Source organism: Gavia stellata, chromosome 10 (genome assembly GCF_030936135.1).
Source record: "Gavia stellata isolate bGavSte3 chromosome 10, bGavSte3.hap2, whole genome shotgun sequence".
Lineage (NCBI taxonomy): Eukaryota > Metazoa > Chordata > Aves > Gaviiformes > Gaviidae > Gavia > Gavia stellata.
The window spans coordinates 7,801,267-7,816,530 of NC_082603.1; the positions used below are offsets into that span (position 1 = coordinate 7,801,267).

The following is a 15,264-nucleotide window of genomic DNA, read 5'->3' on the forward strand; positions in this document are numbered from 1 at the left end:
CTCCTTTAGGGATCATCATCCTGGCCGTCTGGCTCACCCCGCACGATAGCAGGAGAGTTCAGCTGCTCCTCCCACTGCAAACCTGGATTGTGCAACCACTGTGAGAGTGGGGTGGCCATGTCAGGGAGGGGGAAGCCACCCGCCCTCCCCTGCCTCTTCCAAAGCGCCGCGTCTCGCCTATAAATCGGCAACAGGAGGGGCTCTCCCCGAGGCGGCAGCAGGACGGAGCACGGGCGGCCGAGGCTGGGAGGTAAGTGTCCCCAGGGGGCTGCAAAGCCTTTCCATCCCTCCCTGACCCATGCAAGAACCCCACGGCTTGAGACTTCTGAGGTTAGCTGCTATGAATACTTGCACGGATGGTATGGAAAGTGTGGCAGCAACAGAGATGGGGTGGCCGAGGCAATGTTTCCTGGATGTTATGTCTAGCTTCTCTGCAAAAGTGTAGGGAATTAAATAGCATATGTAGCTGGGAGATGTTTGTGATATAAGTTAACTCCCACCATGCAAAAAAAAACCCCAAAACCCAAAGAGTTAACAATGAGCAGCTTATGCTAGCGCTTTCTTCATTTAAAAAGGAAAAAGTTGAGTTTTCATTCCAAACTTGGAAAGCATTCATTAGATGTTGCCTTTCTATTGAAAGTTGAAGCTGTTCATGGGGAATTCGGTATTTTGTAGAAAAAAACCCAACTGTGTGCAACACCATTTTTCTACTGAAAACTTTTTTCTGGTGAATACACCATCCCCTGTGTCTGGTGGAAGCTGAAAGTGCTTCTTGGGGCAGAGAAGCCGGTGCCACCCGGCTACAGAGCTGTCCCGGTGTGCTGGGTTAATAACTCAGCCAAGCATGGTACTCCCCACCAGCGCTGGGGTTAAACCAGGGGTTGCAACAGCCCCCCCAGGGCACCTGTGTGTTGGTCCCCGCTCTGGCAATGTCCAGCTCAAGCCATGGCACCTGGCCGTCATTCCTGCTTTCATTGCACACCACTATCAGGAAGGGTTTGGGTCCACTATCCCCACTGCAGCCCTGGGAGCCTCGTAGGGCGGGATGTCGACCGGGGGGCTGCTGCCTTTCAAGCCCTGGGGTCGAGCCGTTAGCAGCCCTGCAACAGTCTGTCTGTCTGGCCCAGATCCCCCCCCACCCCGCTGCAGTGGGGCGGCTTTGGGAGACAGATGCAAAAGCATCCCTAAAGCCAAGGCGCGATACAGCTGCAGACCCTCTGCCAGCCTTGGTGGCCATGTCAAAGTCAGCGGAGTCTTCGCCAGGGACGGGGGACAGGACCACAGTCAGTGATGCAGAGGCTGAAAAGTCCCAGGGCATGTTTTGTTTTCTTTTCTAAGAAAGGCAGGAGCAGATCTCCAAAGATAAAATACAAATATTCGCAAGACTGATAAGGAGGGATAGTTTAAACACAACTTGTAAATAAAAACTGGCAGTGATTTGTGGCTTAACTACATACTTTCAAAGCGAGTTTCCAGGTCAACTGCAGGGTTTTGAAAGCAGCCTGGCAAGCACGCTGTAGAAGTAGATGGATTTATTAAAAAAAAAAAAAAAAAACGAGAAAATGAAGATTTAAAGTCATTTAACCTAACTTGTAAATTAAGAGCCCAGAATGCTGGTAAAGGGAATGAAGGTTTAGGGGTGGCATATAGAGAAATCGCCTATAGAGGGTATGCTGGCAGCAGGTCCCTGAGAGGGTGGTGACCATCTGTGGGGTTTCTCCCAGGTTAAGCCCTGTTCGCAGCCCAGGTGCCCAGCGGAGACAGCAGGGATGAGAGTGGCGGTGGTGGGCGCGGGCGTCAGTGGGCTGACGGCCATCAAGTGCTGCCTGGATGAAGGGCTGGAGCCCACTTGCTTTGAGCAGAGCCGGGACATCGGGGGGCTCTGGCGCTACACGGTGAGCCAGCAGCATCCATCCCCGCTTTCTGTGGGAGCTGCAGCTTTGCAGGCTGGAGAGCAGGTCAAGCTGGGCTCCAGAGGTGGGGAAGGGGTGCTGACCTCTCCCAGCTGTGCTCCCCAAGACCAGGGGAAGGGGACAGGGGGGATGGTCCCCACCCTGGGATGCAGGGCTGATGCACCCTGGGGTGCCATGCCAGGAGCACATCGAGGCCAGCCGGCCAAGCCTCTACCCGTCGGTCATCAGCAACACCTCGAAGGAGATGTCAGCATTCTCCGACTTTCCCTACCCCGAGGACTTCCCGGTGTTCCTGCCTAACGCCCAGCTCCTGGACTACCTCCGGCGCTATGCTGAGCGCTTCGGCCTCCGGGAGCACATCAAGTTCGGGGTGAGTGACGGGTGCCCCAGCGCTGCCCCACTCCCTGTGCACACCGGGCAGCAGTGGTGACTCCGCTTGGCTTTCACGTTTCAGACCACTGTTGTCAGCGTCCGGAAACACCCCGACTTTGCCACCACGGGCCAGTGGGATGTGGTTACAGAGGCAGATGGGAAGCAGACATCGCACATCTTCGATGCCATTATGGTTTGCAGCGGCAACTTCTCCGAGCCGTCCCTCCCCCTGCACTGTTTTCCCGGTAAGGTATGCGGCTGCTGTGGTTACCTGCTTCCAGGGACTGCGGGGAGAAGAAGGATTAGCGGTTCCTCTGGAAAAATGCTTGCTTCCTTTTCTTGCTTCTGCTTTTCAAACCTCCTGGCATGAACAGCAATACACCCTCGTGCTTCAGCAGCCTTGTTTTTGCAGGCACTGGTCACTTCAGAGCAAACTTCCAAGGTAAGATAGTTTAGCCTCAGAGAAACTGTCTGCACAGTATGCGAGATGGTACAAGGTTCTCTCAGTGAAGCGCCATCATTTTTGACAGGGCTGTATTCATCACTGCTATGATGACTCTCCCCAGTTGTCAGCACAGAGAGGGTTGCCTTGTCACCAGCGTTATCAAGTGCTTCTGAAGCTGCTTGTAGGACAGGAGGTCTGCAGGCTTTTCTGAACCTCGGCATCCCCATCTTGTAGAGGCTGAATCCCGAGACTGCACCAGCACAACTCTTGCACATAACTGTCTTCCAAGTCCCACCCAGCACATGTGTCCCCGCTCACTGCTGTGCAGGCATGTGTGAGACCCCATTTTGGAGAGGAAGCACCAAGTCTGTGTGCGTGGGATGGAGGGCTGGACCTCCCCAAGTCTCCAGTGGCCACCAATTGCACTTCCTTGCTCTTGCCATCTGGATTGTTTCTACGCCAGTTCTCCCAACAAACCCCACAAATGTTCAAGTAATTAAAAGCTTTGTTTCTTTTTCCCCAAGGCATCGAGAGGTTTCAAGGCCAGTACTTTCACAGCCGGCAGTACAAGCATCCTGACGTGTTTCAGGGGAAGCGTGTCCTCGTGGTCGGCATGGGCAATTCGGGGGTGGACATCGCAGTGGAGGCCAGCCGCGTAGCTGCGAAGGTACCACCACCCAGCAACTCCAGGGGTGCGGAGAGGGTGATGCTGGCGGCAATAGCTCGGTTTGCCGTCACCGCAGGGAGAGTAATCCAGGTTTACCCTGCATGGTGTCCAAACAGTATTTCTGAACCTGTATTTCTTGGTCAAAAACCTACCCTGAAAGCAAGCTGGTTGTTCCTTTCTCTCCTGCCTCACCTCCACCACCAGCTGCCGGGAGGTCTTAAAGATGCTGTTGCTGCTTTTTCATTGCGTAGCTGTCTGTGCCGTGCTCCTCTGGGGTTACTTTATAAAGGCAAAGAAGCAAATTCATCACCCGAATCTTTGATTCTCCACTCTCTCCCAGGTGACCGTTTGCACCAGCCGAGGCGCCTGGGTGCTCAGCCGCGTGTTTGACCACGGCTACCCATGGGACATGGTTTTCAACACTCGCCTTATGAGCTTGATCAGAAACAGCCTCCCCGGACCCCTTTCATGGGGGTTGATTAACTACAGGGTGAACCAGTGGTTCAACCATGAAAACTATGGCCTTCAACCAGAGAAGAGGTACTTTTTGGTGGCTGCCATGCCATGCAGTGTCACAGGGCTTGTGCTGCAGGCAGGGGGGAGATCTCCAGCAACCAACATCAACCAATGCAGCAAAAAGCACCCAGGCTGGGGTGAACTCCAGTGGGGAGTTTGTAGCCCAGCGGGAGCTGTAGCCCCCTTAGGTGGTGCGAGATGGAACACACTGGAAAAGCCCAGGGAGGACCAGAGTTTTCCTCATGAGGCTCCCTGGGAAAAGAGGAGGAGGGAGTCTTAAAGCATGGATCAGCTCTGAAAAGAGATGGTTTAAAGAGTGATTGAGTGAATGCAGAAAGAAAGCAGGAGATGTCCATGAGTCACTCAGATTGTGGGACAGGGGGACATTGCTGTGGGGTGAAACATGTCTGTATTTGGAGAGGGGGGAGGCAGGGCTCTTCGCTCAGAGCAAATGACACTGGGAGGTTGCGGGGCTGGAGGCCATGGGGGGAGTAGCAGGGGCACCAGCAGGGCTTGTTCATGGTCTCCAACGCTCAAGAGTCCCTCGGCTCTCCGCAGCTGCTTGGTGCGTGAGCCCGTGCTGAACGATGACCTTCCAAGCTACATCCTGACAGGGAGGATCACCATCAAGCCGAGCGTGAAGGAGTTCAAGGACAACTCGGTTGTCTTCCACAATTGCCCTGAGGAGGAGCCCATCGATATCGTCGTCTTCTGCACGGGCTACAATGTCTCCTTCCCATTCCTAGAAGAAGCAGTCGTCAAGGTGGAAAACAAACATGCATCCCTCTACAAATACGTGTTCCCAACCCACCTGCAGAAGCCCACCCTGGCTGTCCTTGGGCTGATCAAGCCATTAGGAGCCATCATGCCCGTGACAGAGATGCAAGCACGCTGGGTGACCCGTGTTTTCAAAGGTAGGAGAGCTAACGTGAGCTCTGCTGTGTACCAAAACGCAGTTCAAACTGGACACATTTTGTCCCCTCCACACACCAAGAGGGATTTCAGTCCTTGGGGACCCCAAAGCTCACTTCAGAGTGGACGAGGGAGCATTTCTAAGGCTCGGACTTCCCGAATTATTTCACTTCAGCTGAGCTATAGCAACATGAGTGCACAATTGGCCCAAGCTACATGCAAGTTTGTGACGTCTACCTTAAATCACTTTTTTTTTGCCTGTTAAGCTGATGATTTTAAGCGAATGCTCTGTACCCTGCCTGCTGCAAGCTGAGAGCATGCACTCTGTTCCTTACTGTAACTTGGCCGATGTGCAGTCAGTCCTGCACCTGAGCCTGCAAACCACGGTCTAAGCTAGGTAGTGCAAGACAGTATTTTCTCTCTAACATATTTTAGAAGTCAGAGCAGAGAGATGGATATGTAAACCTGGATGCACAGATAAAAGTTGTCTTTAGGATACTGTGGTGGACCCATCCTGGCAGAATTCACTGCTCTTTAAGGGACAGGGTGGTTTGTCCACCGTGACTACCAGAGGAGAAGAGTCCCATTGCCCCACAAGAGGAATTATTTGCAATTACTGGGGTGAGGAAAGAAACCTACTTGTGTTTTATGTTTGGTTTTTTTTAATAAAAATAATAATAACAACCTCCCACCGGGCTGGTGTGGAGGGCTGCATCAAGGCACCTCCATAGAGCTGGGGGAACTCTGGGCTTTCTCCTTGGGATGCTGCTCTCTGGAGCCTGCACAGCCCATCTCACCTCACACCATCTGCCTGTGCCCTGACAGCACACATCTGTCACAGCAGGAAAAAGTGCAGGTGAATTTGTACCACTGTGGAGGGCTGGTCTCTGGCAAATTGCCACTGTCAAGCTAAATCCAGTGATGAGGCTTTCCTGCCCTCCCGGGGAAGGGCTTCCCACTGAAGCTGACTGAGTTCCCAAGTCCCCCCAGGAGTTAAACTCTGAAAGACACTCTCTCTTTTCTAGGTTTGTGCCAGTTGCCTCCTCAGTCTGTCATGGAGAAGGAAGTAAACGAGAAGAAGAAAAACCAAGTGCAATGGTAAGCCAGTCCCCGGAGCCCCAAAGGTTTTTCAGTGGATTGAAAAGCCCCTGGAGTCTGGGGGACAGCAACACAGCTCACACTCTGCAGCTGCTCCCCACACGTATAGCGGCGGCGGGCAGGGGATGCCCAGATCCAGCCACCCCCTTACTCACTTGCACTGAGCCAACGTAACCTTTGATTTGACACTAATGTTTTGCCTGTTGATGATGGGAAGAGATTAATTTCAGGGTAATCGAGACTAAAGTTTGCTTGGGAGTTGGGGAAGTGTGCCAAGGTCCCAAGGGACTGAGAGATAAAATGGCAGAGAAATTAATGGTAATAAATGCAAAGTAATTCAGCAGGGAAAAAAAAAATCAGCCAACCCGAGGTGTAGGTACAAATTGTCTCACCTCTCAGCATGGAGATCTGACTGACTGTGAATAGGTGTCTCAGCACACCGGCATGTGGTTCACAGGCAGGCAAAAGGCCAAACTGAAGGCTAAGAAAATTAGGAAATTAATGAGATATATCGCCTAGCTTCTTTGGTTTATATTAATCCATGGGTCACCTAGATCATTATAGTAGAAAAGGTATACAAGAGGGAAATACAGAATTGCACAGAATAATTGCTGTACAATACAAGGCTAAACACCTGTGGCTTTTTTCAGCCCACTGAAGGTGGGACGTAAAGCCATGAATTCTGCAGAGAAGGTGAACGGGAAGCAATTCTCCAGTTCACCTTGCGTTTTTGCAATACTTGGTAGAAATGAATGTGAGGGAAACTAAAGGGTGTTGCCTTTCTCACACTGCATGTGACTTTTCTGCAGAGAGCAAAGGGAAAATTAGTATAAAAAAAAACCACAACTGGTTCAAACTGGTTCAAAGTCTTTTAGAAAAGGTCCACTAAGGTGAAGGGGAGACCAGATGCAACTTGGGGGTGATGAAGTGAAAGACTGACTGATGCACATGAGGAAGGTGTGTACCAGAACCGCCATCACTTTACGCATACTGTGTCACAGGCAGGATTTGGGCCCAGACAGACCCAGGTTCCCACTGCACGTATGCCCAGTCCTTTCCTAAGAGGAACCCATTTGCGTTCAGACAGCGTAACAACGTGGATGCAGAGCATCTGACCTCCAATTCATCTCAGCCCCGCTGACACCAGCCCTTCTCCCACCTCTTCTTCTTCTCCAATTCATTCAGGTTTGGTCTGTCCTTTGATGAAGTCCTCAAAACTGATTGCCTGGTCTACATGGACAAGCTTGCCTCCTTCATCGGCGCCAAGCCCAGCGTACTGGGGCTGCTCTGCAGAGACCCCCGGCTGGCCCTCACCGTCTTCTTCGGCCCCTGCACCCCCTACCAGTATCGGCTGGGGGGACCGGGGCGCTGGGAGGGAGCACGCCGGGCCATCCTCACCCAGTGGGACCGGACCCTGAAACCCACAAGAACACGAGTCCCCACCAGCTCCTCCAGCCCCTGCCCTTCTCTCCTGACTGTGGTGGGGTTCCTCCTGCTCCTGGCTGCTGTGGTTTTTGGTTTCCAGTAGATTTTAGAGCCTGTTTAGGTTTGGTTGTTTTTTTTTTTCCTTGTCCTTGGGGTTGTTATCTCAGGTCAGACAGTTCCACAGGGTGTCACGGGACAGGGGGAAAGGAATTTCAGCAGATCACAACAAATTTAAAACTTTAACCAGCAGCACAAACCTCTCTCTCTGCTCCAGCTCACCCATGAGCACAGCTTTGTGGACCTGATTACCTGGGGATGGCAGCCTCCCCCCAGCATTTATTGCCCCTCTGCTGCTCTCCTGCCTGCCGCTGTGAGCAGAGCACGGCTGTGCGGCACAGCCGTGCCCAGACCGCGCTGACCAGGAGGCAGCTGGGACACGACCAGCGAAAACAGCTTTGAGTGTCACAGCCAGCAAGGAGCATGGGGGCCCAGTCCTGCCCCAAATCAGCCAGGAACTGGGGTCTTTAGTCCAGCAAGGGGTTATCTGGGCTGGGTACACAGGTCAGGCTGTCCCTTTTTCTGACCTTAAACCCTATGAACCAAAAATCCCAGTTTGGGTTGAATCGGTGCATCTTTCCAGGGAAGGGACCCTGGCTGCGGTGGTTTGTCACCCCTGAGACTGGGGCTGGTACCCTGTGGGGCTGAGTACTCCCAGCTCTGCTTCCCTGCGCTCCCCACCACTGGGCGATCCCGGGGCTTCGCTTTGTGCATGGAGAGGCTTTCAATGAATAAAATTTCCTTGACCGTGGCGGGAGTGTGCTGCAGGCTGCCGCCTCATCGTCTCCTTGTGTGCACAGGAGGGGTTGGGGGGTCCTGTGCCTGGGCTGGGGCTGTGCCAGCAGGTGCTGTGGGCAACCCACAAGCTGCGAGGGCTTTCACTGACCACCAAAAATTAGGCTGCCCCATGCACCGTGCCCCATCTCCATGCTGTCTGCTGGCATGCAGGCAAAGGGAGTGCATTTTGCTGATTTCCCAGGGATGTCAAGTGAGTGCCTGCCCAGTGCAGGCAGCACATGGGGGGACGGATCAGGACAACCCCAAGCTGCTGCTGGGGCTGGGGCAGAGGTGAGCTGCAGCATGGGAGTCCTTGCAAGCATAGTCCCCTTGGGATTACAGTCCGGATTTCCACCCAGTGCTCCCGCAGGAGGTTGAGAATTTTCTGCCAGCACATTTGAGCAGAGCAGGGGAGCATGGGTGTAAAGGTCAGTGGTGCAAGAGCCGCGGCGAGCTGCCTGGACTTCAGCCTTTCCTTTAAATTTGCGGCTAGAGAAACGCAAAGCAAAGTTCAGCCGAAGCCTGAGCAGCGAAGGCACGACACTGCCCTGCAAGGTTTGCTCCTCGCTTCTCTCTGGCTGGGTTTTGCAGGCTTTAAAAGTGGGCAGGCAGCTCTCGGGGTTTTGGTGTTTGCCGCCAGCTTCGCCTCGCTGCTGGTGGGGGCAGAGGGGGTGTCGCGGGGACCCCCCAGAGCAAAGCTGTCTGTAGGCAGCATTGGAAAAGAGGGGTGACTTTATCACCCCGGGCATATCACTGCCCTTTCCCAAAGCCAAGGGAGGCTCCGGAAACGGGGGGCGGGCAAGTGTCGGTATGTCCTGCCTTGTTTCCGCAGACGGAGGAGCAGGGATGGTTTTTTGCATCCCCGTTGTTTTTCACTGGGTTTCTGTAGTTTCCTCCAGCTCCCGTTTAAGTTAACTTACTTTTTGACACAAAAATGGGTTGAAAACAAGTTATAAATGACTCTTTCTTCAGTCTTTGCAGTAGGAGTGTTGGTTACCTAATCAAAGTTCATGTGAGTTCATTTTTTTCCTAGTGTCTCTGCTTTCCAGTCAAGCTCGGCGCAGCTCAGTTTACACACACCGAGCTTTGAGTTCCTCCCATTTATACCCTGCGTTTCCTGGGTTTCTTACCTTTTGTATGTTCTGTAATCCCAGCCACGCTTTCACGGTGCTGCTTAACTTCTGAATCGCTGTGCTGTGCTCCTGCTCAGTCAGGCATCGCTTTTTTTTTAAAGAAAAAACTTCTTGTTTTCGAGAGAATGCCCTTTAATGGGAAATTAAAAAGGAAAGCGTGAAAATGAGCCAGCTTAGCTAAAAACGTTTCTTGGAAAGGTTTCAGGAGGATCACTTGTGCAGGCAGAAGCAGATAGCTGCGAGCCCCTTCCCCTTCTTTGTGTGCCCTGGTTTGGGCCAGGAAAGGGAATAAATAGAATAAGCAGCGCAACAAGGTTTAAAAGTGCCTCCTTTTCCCCCACCTGTGGGAGGGGAATTGCTGGGCCCTCGGCATGGGCTTAGCACAGCAGGAAGGTTAACGAGCAGCATCCATCTGTAATGCTCCACTCAGGAGCTGGCGATGGCTTTCTCCAAGGACAGTTGTCCTCCACGGAGACCTGCAGCCAGAGAAGACAAAGGGAGTTTTCCTGGGGATGGGAAGAAGGGACCACTGTTTTGCTAATCCCTGGGCTATTTTATTTCCAGTTGCTCGCACGACAGCCCGTTGCCTGCTGCGGAACAGCATGGTGCGGCGCGTGGCCATTATCGGGGCTGGGGTCAGTGGGTTGGCCTCCGTCAAGTGCTGCCTGGACGAAGGGCTGGAGCCCACCTGCTTTGAGAGGAGCGAGGACATCGGCGGGCTCTGGCGCTACACGGTCAGTGGGCTCTGCCTGCGCGGGAAGGATTGGCCCTGGGTTTGTCCCTTCCCTCGGATGCCCTTTGCCTGCAGCAAAGAGGAAAGAGTGGCCATGCCCTCGGGGACCATCCCTGTCCCAGGCATGGGGCTCCCCCCAACTCGAAGGTGGAGAAAGAGATGGAGGGAGCAGAAGCCATGGTCACCAGGTGCTAGTCCTGGTCTATTCCTTGTACCTGAATACAAGGAGGAAAAATACTCAGATACTTTGGGGAGAGAAAGTCCTTCCCCGCACACCTGCAAATGGCACTGCTGGCTTCACACAGGACTCCACGGACAGCGGGAGGGTCAGCGTGTACCGCTCAGTCATCACCAACACCTCCAAGGAGATGTCCTGCTTCAGTGACTTCCCCTGCCCAGAGGATTTTCCCAGTTTCCTACCCCACAGCCTCCTCCTGGAGTACTTTCGGATGTACGCACGGCACTTTGACCTCCTACGGCACATACGCTTCAAGGTGAGCGGGGACACCAAATGCCGTGGGGAGAAGGGCCATCAGTGGCTGCAGGTACCAGGGCATCGCCCAGGCGGGACACAACGCCAGTGCAATTCCGTGAGGACCATGTGCCTTTTGCATGCTGAACGGGGTCTTTTTCACTCCATGTTTTAAAACGGGCTGCTCGAACATGGGCTACCTGGTGCATCCCCCCACAAATGCTATCACCAGGGGAAAGGTGCAGGGTGGGATTTAACAGCTCCAGAGGTGACATGCAGCTCCCTGGGGACCCAGCCTGCCCTCGGCAGCCCCAGCCCTTCACAGGCAGGTCTTCTCTGAAACGCGGCCCAGTCCCTGACTGCTGTTTTGTTCGGCTTTGGTGGAAGACAACAGCTCTCAGCATAAGGAAGCGCCCGGATTTCGCCACCTCGGGCCAGTGGGAGGTGGTCACGGAGACTGATGGCGACCGGGAGTCTCATGTCTTTGATGCCATCATGGTTTGCACTGGCCATTACCAGGAGCCCTACTTACCATTGGCTTCTTTCCCAGGTAAGCCCTGCCTCTGCAGCAGGGTGGGCTGGGGCTGCCCTCCAGGCTTTCACCCAGCAACCATGGGTCCCTTGGCTGCATTTTCCTCTGCGAGCCTGCCTGCTCCATGAAGCCTTCATGATGGGGCAGGAGGGACCCTCACCCCATGAGAATGGCAGGGCACATTCCTGGGAATGGGAAAAACACCTCGTAAAGATGCAGCCAGGCTCTTGCATGAGAATTTGCAAAGCAGGACCAAGCCAAGGAGGTACAGGAGGGTGGCATCATGCAGGGAGCCAAGACCTCCACAGGCTTCTCAGCTGCAAGCAGAGGTGGGAGGTGGGGGAACGGGGGCTGCAGAGGGTCCAGGCACAAGGCACAAGGCTGGGGCAAGCAAATGTATCTGTCAGCAGTAGATGCTCCCTGCTCTCTGCCTAGGTATCAACACTCGCTTCAAAGGCCAGTACCTCCACAGCCGGGAATACAAAGACGTGGAGGCTTTCCGGGGAAAGCGGGTCCTTGTGGTTGGCATTGGGAACACCGGTGGTGACCTATCCGTGGAGCTGAGCCACGTGGCTGCGAAGGTATGGTTCCATGGCGGTGCTGAGCCCGGCCAGGCACCACGGTAGCCAGCAGCTCAGGATATGTGCAGGAAGCTTTGCCCACTGGGTTTGTCAACAAATAGACCTTCAAATTAGGGGCAATTGAGGAAGCTCTGCGATTCCTGGAGAGTTTGGGCCACCTGAGGAGTGGCCATTCAGCAGCTGTGGGAACTTTGCAGAAGCCACCACGAGCTGCTCAGTTCATTCGGATGCTGTCTCCTTAGCTCGGGATAACCCTCTCGGCTCCCAAGCACAGGAGATGGGATTTGCCATTTGGGGCAAAAATTGGCAATAAGATGTCTGGGCAGGAGGCTGAGACCTGCCTTCTCCCCCAGGTGTTCCTCAGCACCAGGAGCAGCACATGGGTGTTCAGCCGGGTCTCGGACCATGGCTTTCCCTTTGACATGGTCAGCACCACCCGCTTCAACCACTTTCTCGACTGGCTTCTCCCATCAGCCCTCACAAAGAGGATCAGGTTTCGGAAGTTCAATTCCTGGTTTAACCACGCAAACTACGGCTTGGCTTCCACCAAAAGGTGTTTTTTTCTGACTATTTTGTTGGTTGGTCAGGGGGTTTTAATGGTGTGAAATGCTCAATTTTTAATTTTTGGGGATATTGGTGGAATAGCAAATAGAGGGGAACTCTGGCCACAAAAGATGTTTTGGGTTCCTCCCAGATGCTAACATTGCTGTCCTCCTCTTTTCCACCTGCAAGCTCCAACTTTAAGATAATTATCAACGAAGAGTTGCCGTTTTGCCTCCTCTCTGGGACTGTTGTGTTGAAGCCAAATGTGAAGGAGTTCACTGAAAGCTCTGCTGTTTTTGAAGATGGGACAACCGAAGAAAACATTGATGTAGTGCTCTTTGCCACGGGCTACATCTTCTCATTTCCCTTCCTCGAAGAGTCGGTTCGCAGCCTCTTCGACGATAACCGTTCCCTCTATAAACGCATCTTCCCTCCCCAGCTGGAAAAGCCGACGCTGGCCATCATCGGCTTAGTCCAGCTGACTGGCTCTGTGATGGTGGGAGCAGAAATGCAGGCTCGCTGGGTGACGGGGATCTTTGCAGGTGGGAGACGGGATGCAGGGATGAGGGGATCTGCTGGGGTGGGAGGTTTGGGGTCCACAGAGCCTAGGGCATATTTTGGCTCCTGCCCGTGGTGGTCACAGGCCACCAGGTCACAGGTGGTAGCACCGTAGCCTCTGCCCCCCAACTGCATTCCCATATCCCTGCTGCTCCATGCATGCTGCTGTGACCAGCAAGCATGAACACTCTCGGTAAAGGGGCTGGGAGCATGGGAAGGGGGTGAACTTTGCAGCTTAAGGTGCTGCTGGAGGTCTCTGGTTTCTCTGTTCTCAGGCTGGAACAAGCTCCCTCCTGCCAGCAGGATGACGGCTGATGTTCTGAAGAAGAAGCCACCGGTCAAAAGGTGCGTGATGGTCCCGCGCTGAGGGTGCAACAGGCGCCGCGTACCTGCCAGGATAACCTCAGGGAAAGGAGACCCCTACGCCGTTGTGTCAAGGGACCCTCCCAGGACACCCAACTCTTCTTGGATGCCTTTATTCCCTTAGCGAGGTAGGGAAATATTGTTGCGGCTCCTTCACGGATGACAGACCAAGACATCAAAGGGTGCTCTGGAGCAGCTCACAGCAAGACCCAGGACCTGCAGGTCCCCTCTGCCAGGCCTCCAAGCCGTGCCCACCTTCCCAGCGTGGCAAGATGGAGGTTTGGTTTCCTCCAGACTAAGGGTGCCACCTCGTGGCTTCTCCCCCCAAACCCAGGCAGCGTGGAGCACTGGGGTCAGGGCCAAGCCCCGTCCAGAAACCCCACCGAAGCCAGGCGATGCGAGTGGGGGCCAGTTTGCTGACAGTTTTTGACAGGTCAAGATGAGTGTTAGACAAGGCTGGAACTCGTCCGTCGCGTACGTGACAGCTAACGTCCTGCCTTGTTGGCACTGGCAGGTCGAGACGTGTCCTCAAGGCTGTGCGACAAGGTGATGGCAGACGTGCAGCAGCTTTTGGGAGCAAGGAGGGGACCTCGGGCCAGGCGAGGTGCAGGCTGGGTTAGGTCTGCCAGCAAGGCAGAGCTGGCTCGTAGGACACCGGTGAAAATCTGGGACAAAACAGAGCCATGGGGATGTCCACCAGGAGTCCCAGCTGTTGCAGATATGAAAATACAGAAATACAGGAATATAGAAATACAGAAATACAGGAGTCTGAGGTGACACAGAGCTAAACTCAAGGCTGTCCCAAATTTGCTGAAGCAGACTGAGCACAAGTCTTCCCTCCTGTGAGGGAGATGAGGCCTCAATCAGAAAAATCCTCGAGGTCCCCCCCAGCATGGGAAGCTTTTTGCATCTCCCAGATTTTCCCAGTCCCCTTGGCAGTCTTATCTGTGCATGTCTACTCCTCTACCTCTCAAAATCAGCCAAATCCACACCTGTGAAGCTCGAGGAAGGACACAGTGTGGGTATCTGTGGCATTACAATGGTGGTAGTATTATGCTAAAACCACTTTTGAGGCCACAACCAGGTTGCAGAGACAAAACAACCTTCTGCCTATTCCCTGCCCCAGGATAACTGCTGGGGACCAACCCCACAGAGGCTCTTTTGGTGCCTTTAGATTCATTCAGGCCTGAGGGAGCTCAGTCCCAGAGACGAGGGCTCGGCCAGAGTGCCTCCTGCAACACGGTGGCTTGTCCGAGCCCAGAGCTGTTGCTTTTTGTGCAGCTGGGAACCAAGGTTCAAAGATGCAATTTGATTTTCTTTGTCTGTTTTATGTCCCATTGAAGGAATCCATTCGAGAGGGAGAACTTGAAGATAAGTTTTATCAGCTACACGGATGAAATTGCTTCATGTGCTGGCGTAAAGCCCAATGTGCTGAGGCTGCTCCTGACGGACCCTCGACTGGCCCTGGCAGTCTTCTTCGGCCCCTGCACGCCCTACCAGTACCGACTGGTAGGACGGGGGAAGTGGAGTGGGGCCAGAGAGGCCATCCTGACTCAGTGGCAGCGGACGCTGAAGCCCTTGAGAACTCGGGTGGTGGATGACTCCTCCGATGGCTCCAGTGGCTGGCGCTGGATGTGCCTCCTGGCCCTGCCGACAGCTCTCGTGGCAGGTTTCCTCCTTTCTAAATATCCCCAGCTGGGCTGGAGCCCCCGGGCAAGTCCACAGCTGTAGAAGAAAGGTGGTGAGACCGTGTCCTGGGCAAGCTGGGGACAGCACGAAGCTGAGCCACTGCAGGGTGCTGTCAGCGGGGCTGGAGCTGGCCCAGCGCCGGCAGGAGCCCAGACCCCGATGCTGTCTGGTGCCTGGCCTCCTCCTGCCCGTGTTTCACACCCACCAAGGGCCGTATGGAGCGTTTACCCCAAACCTGCCGCAATCCGTGCCCGCATTCCACCAGCACCAGGCTGGATCTCCAGAGGACTTTTGGGAAGAGCCATTTTGGGACGGGCTGGCCGTGCATGGGGCCAGCCATCCTCGCCCCCCCCGCTCACCCAGCTTCCTCCATAAAATTTCACCAAGACGCGCAAAACCTCGAGATTTTCTAAAACACTAACTGTAGAGATCTTTGTATTTGTCTGGTAACTTCTGGGACATGAAGCAGGGAGCCAGA

At 54.1% G+C, this 15,264-nt stretch overlaps 2 protein-coding genes across 3 annotated transcripts; both read left to right on the top strand.

The window, feature by feature from the left end:
- The first annotated feature begins 237 nt into the window (after nucleotides 1-237).
- On the top strand, nucleotides 238-7,914 carry LOC104260215 (flavin-containing monooxygenase 1). Of its 2 annotated transcripts, XM_059821831.1 has the most exons (9): nucleotides 238-250; nucleotides 1,725-1,895; nucleotides 2,095-2,283; nucleotides 2,368-2,530; nucleotides 3,255-3,397; nucleotides 3,738-3,937; nucleotides 4,472-4,827; nucleotides 5,851-5,923; nucleotides 7,109-7,914. In XM_059821831.1, the coding sequence occupies exons 2-9, from the start codon at nucleotides 1,770-1,772 to the stop codon at nucleotides 7,449-7,451; spliced, it is 1,593 nt and encodes a 530-aa protein (XP_059677814.1). In that variant the 5' UTR covers nucleotides 238-250; nucleotides 1,725-1,769; the 3' UTR covers nucleotides 7,452-7,914. The 2 variants fall into 2 exon arrangements, with proteins under 2 accessions (XP_059677814.1, XP_059677813.1); XM_059821830.1 differs by lacking the exons at nucleotides 238-250; nucleotides 2,095-2,283 and having other exon boundaries at nucleotides 1,731-1,895.
- A 1,991-nt stretch (nucleotides 7,915-9,905) lies between these two features.
- Nucleotides 9,906-14,828, top strand: LOC104260217 (dimethylaniline monooxygenase [N-oxide-forming] 4). The gene is made up of 8 exons (XM_009815851.2): nucleotides 9,906-10,049; nucleotides 10,354-10,542; nucleotides 10,908-11,070; nucleotides 11,488-11,633; nucleotides 11,987-12,186; nucleotides 12,366-12,718; nucleotides 13,010-13,079; nucleotides 14,441-14,828. Exons 1-8 carry the CDS (start codon nucleotides 9,918-9,920, stop codon nucleotides 14,826-14,828), a joined length of 1,641 nt encoding a protein of 546 aa, XP_009814153.1. The 5' UTR covers nucleotides 9,906-9,917.
- The last annotated feature ends 436 nt before the right edge of the window (nucleotides 14,829-15,264 follow it).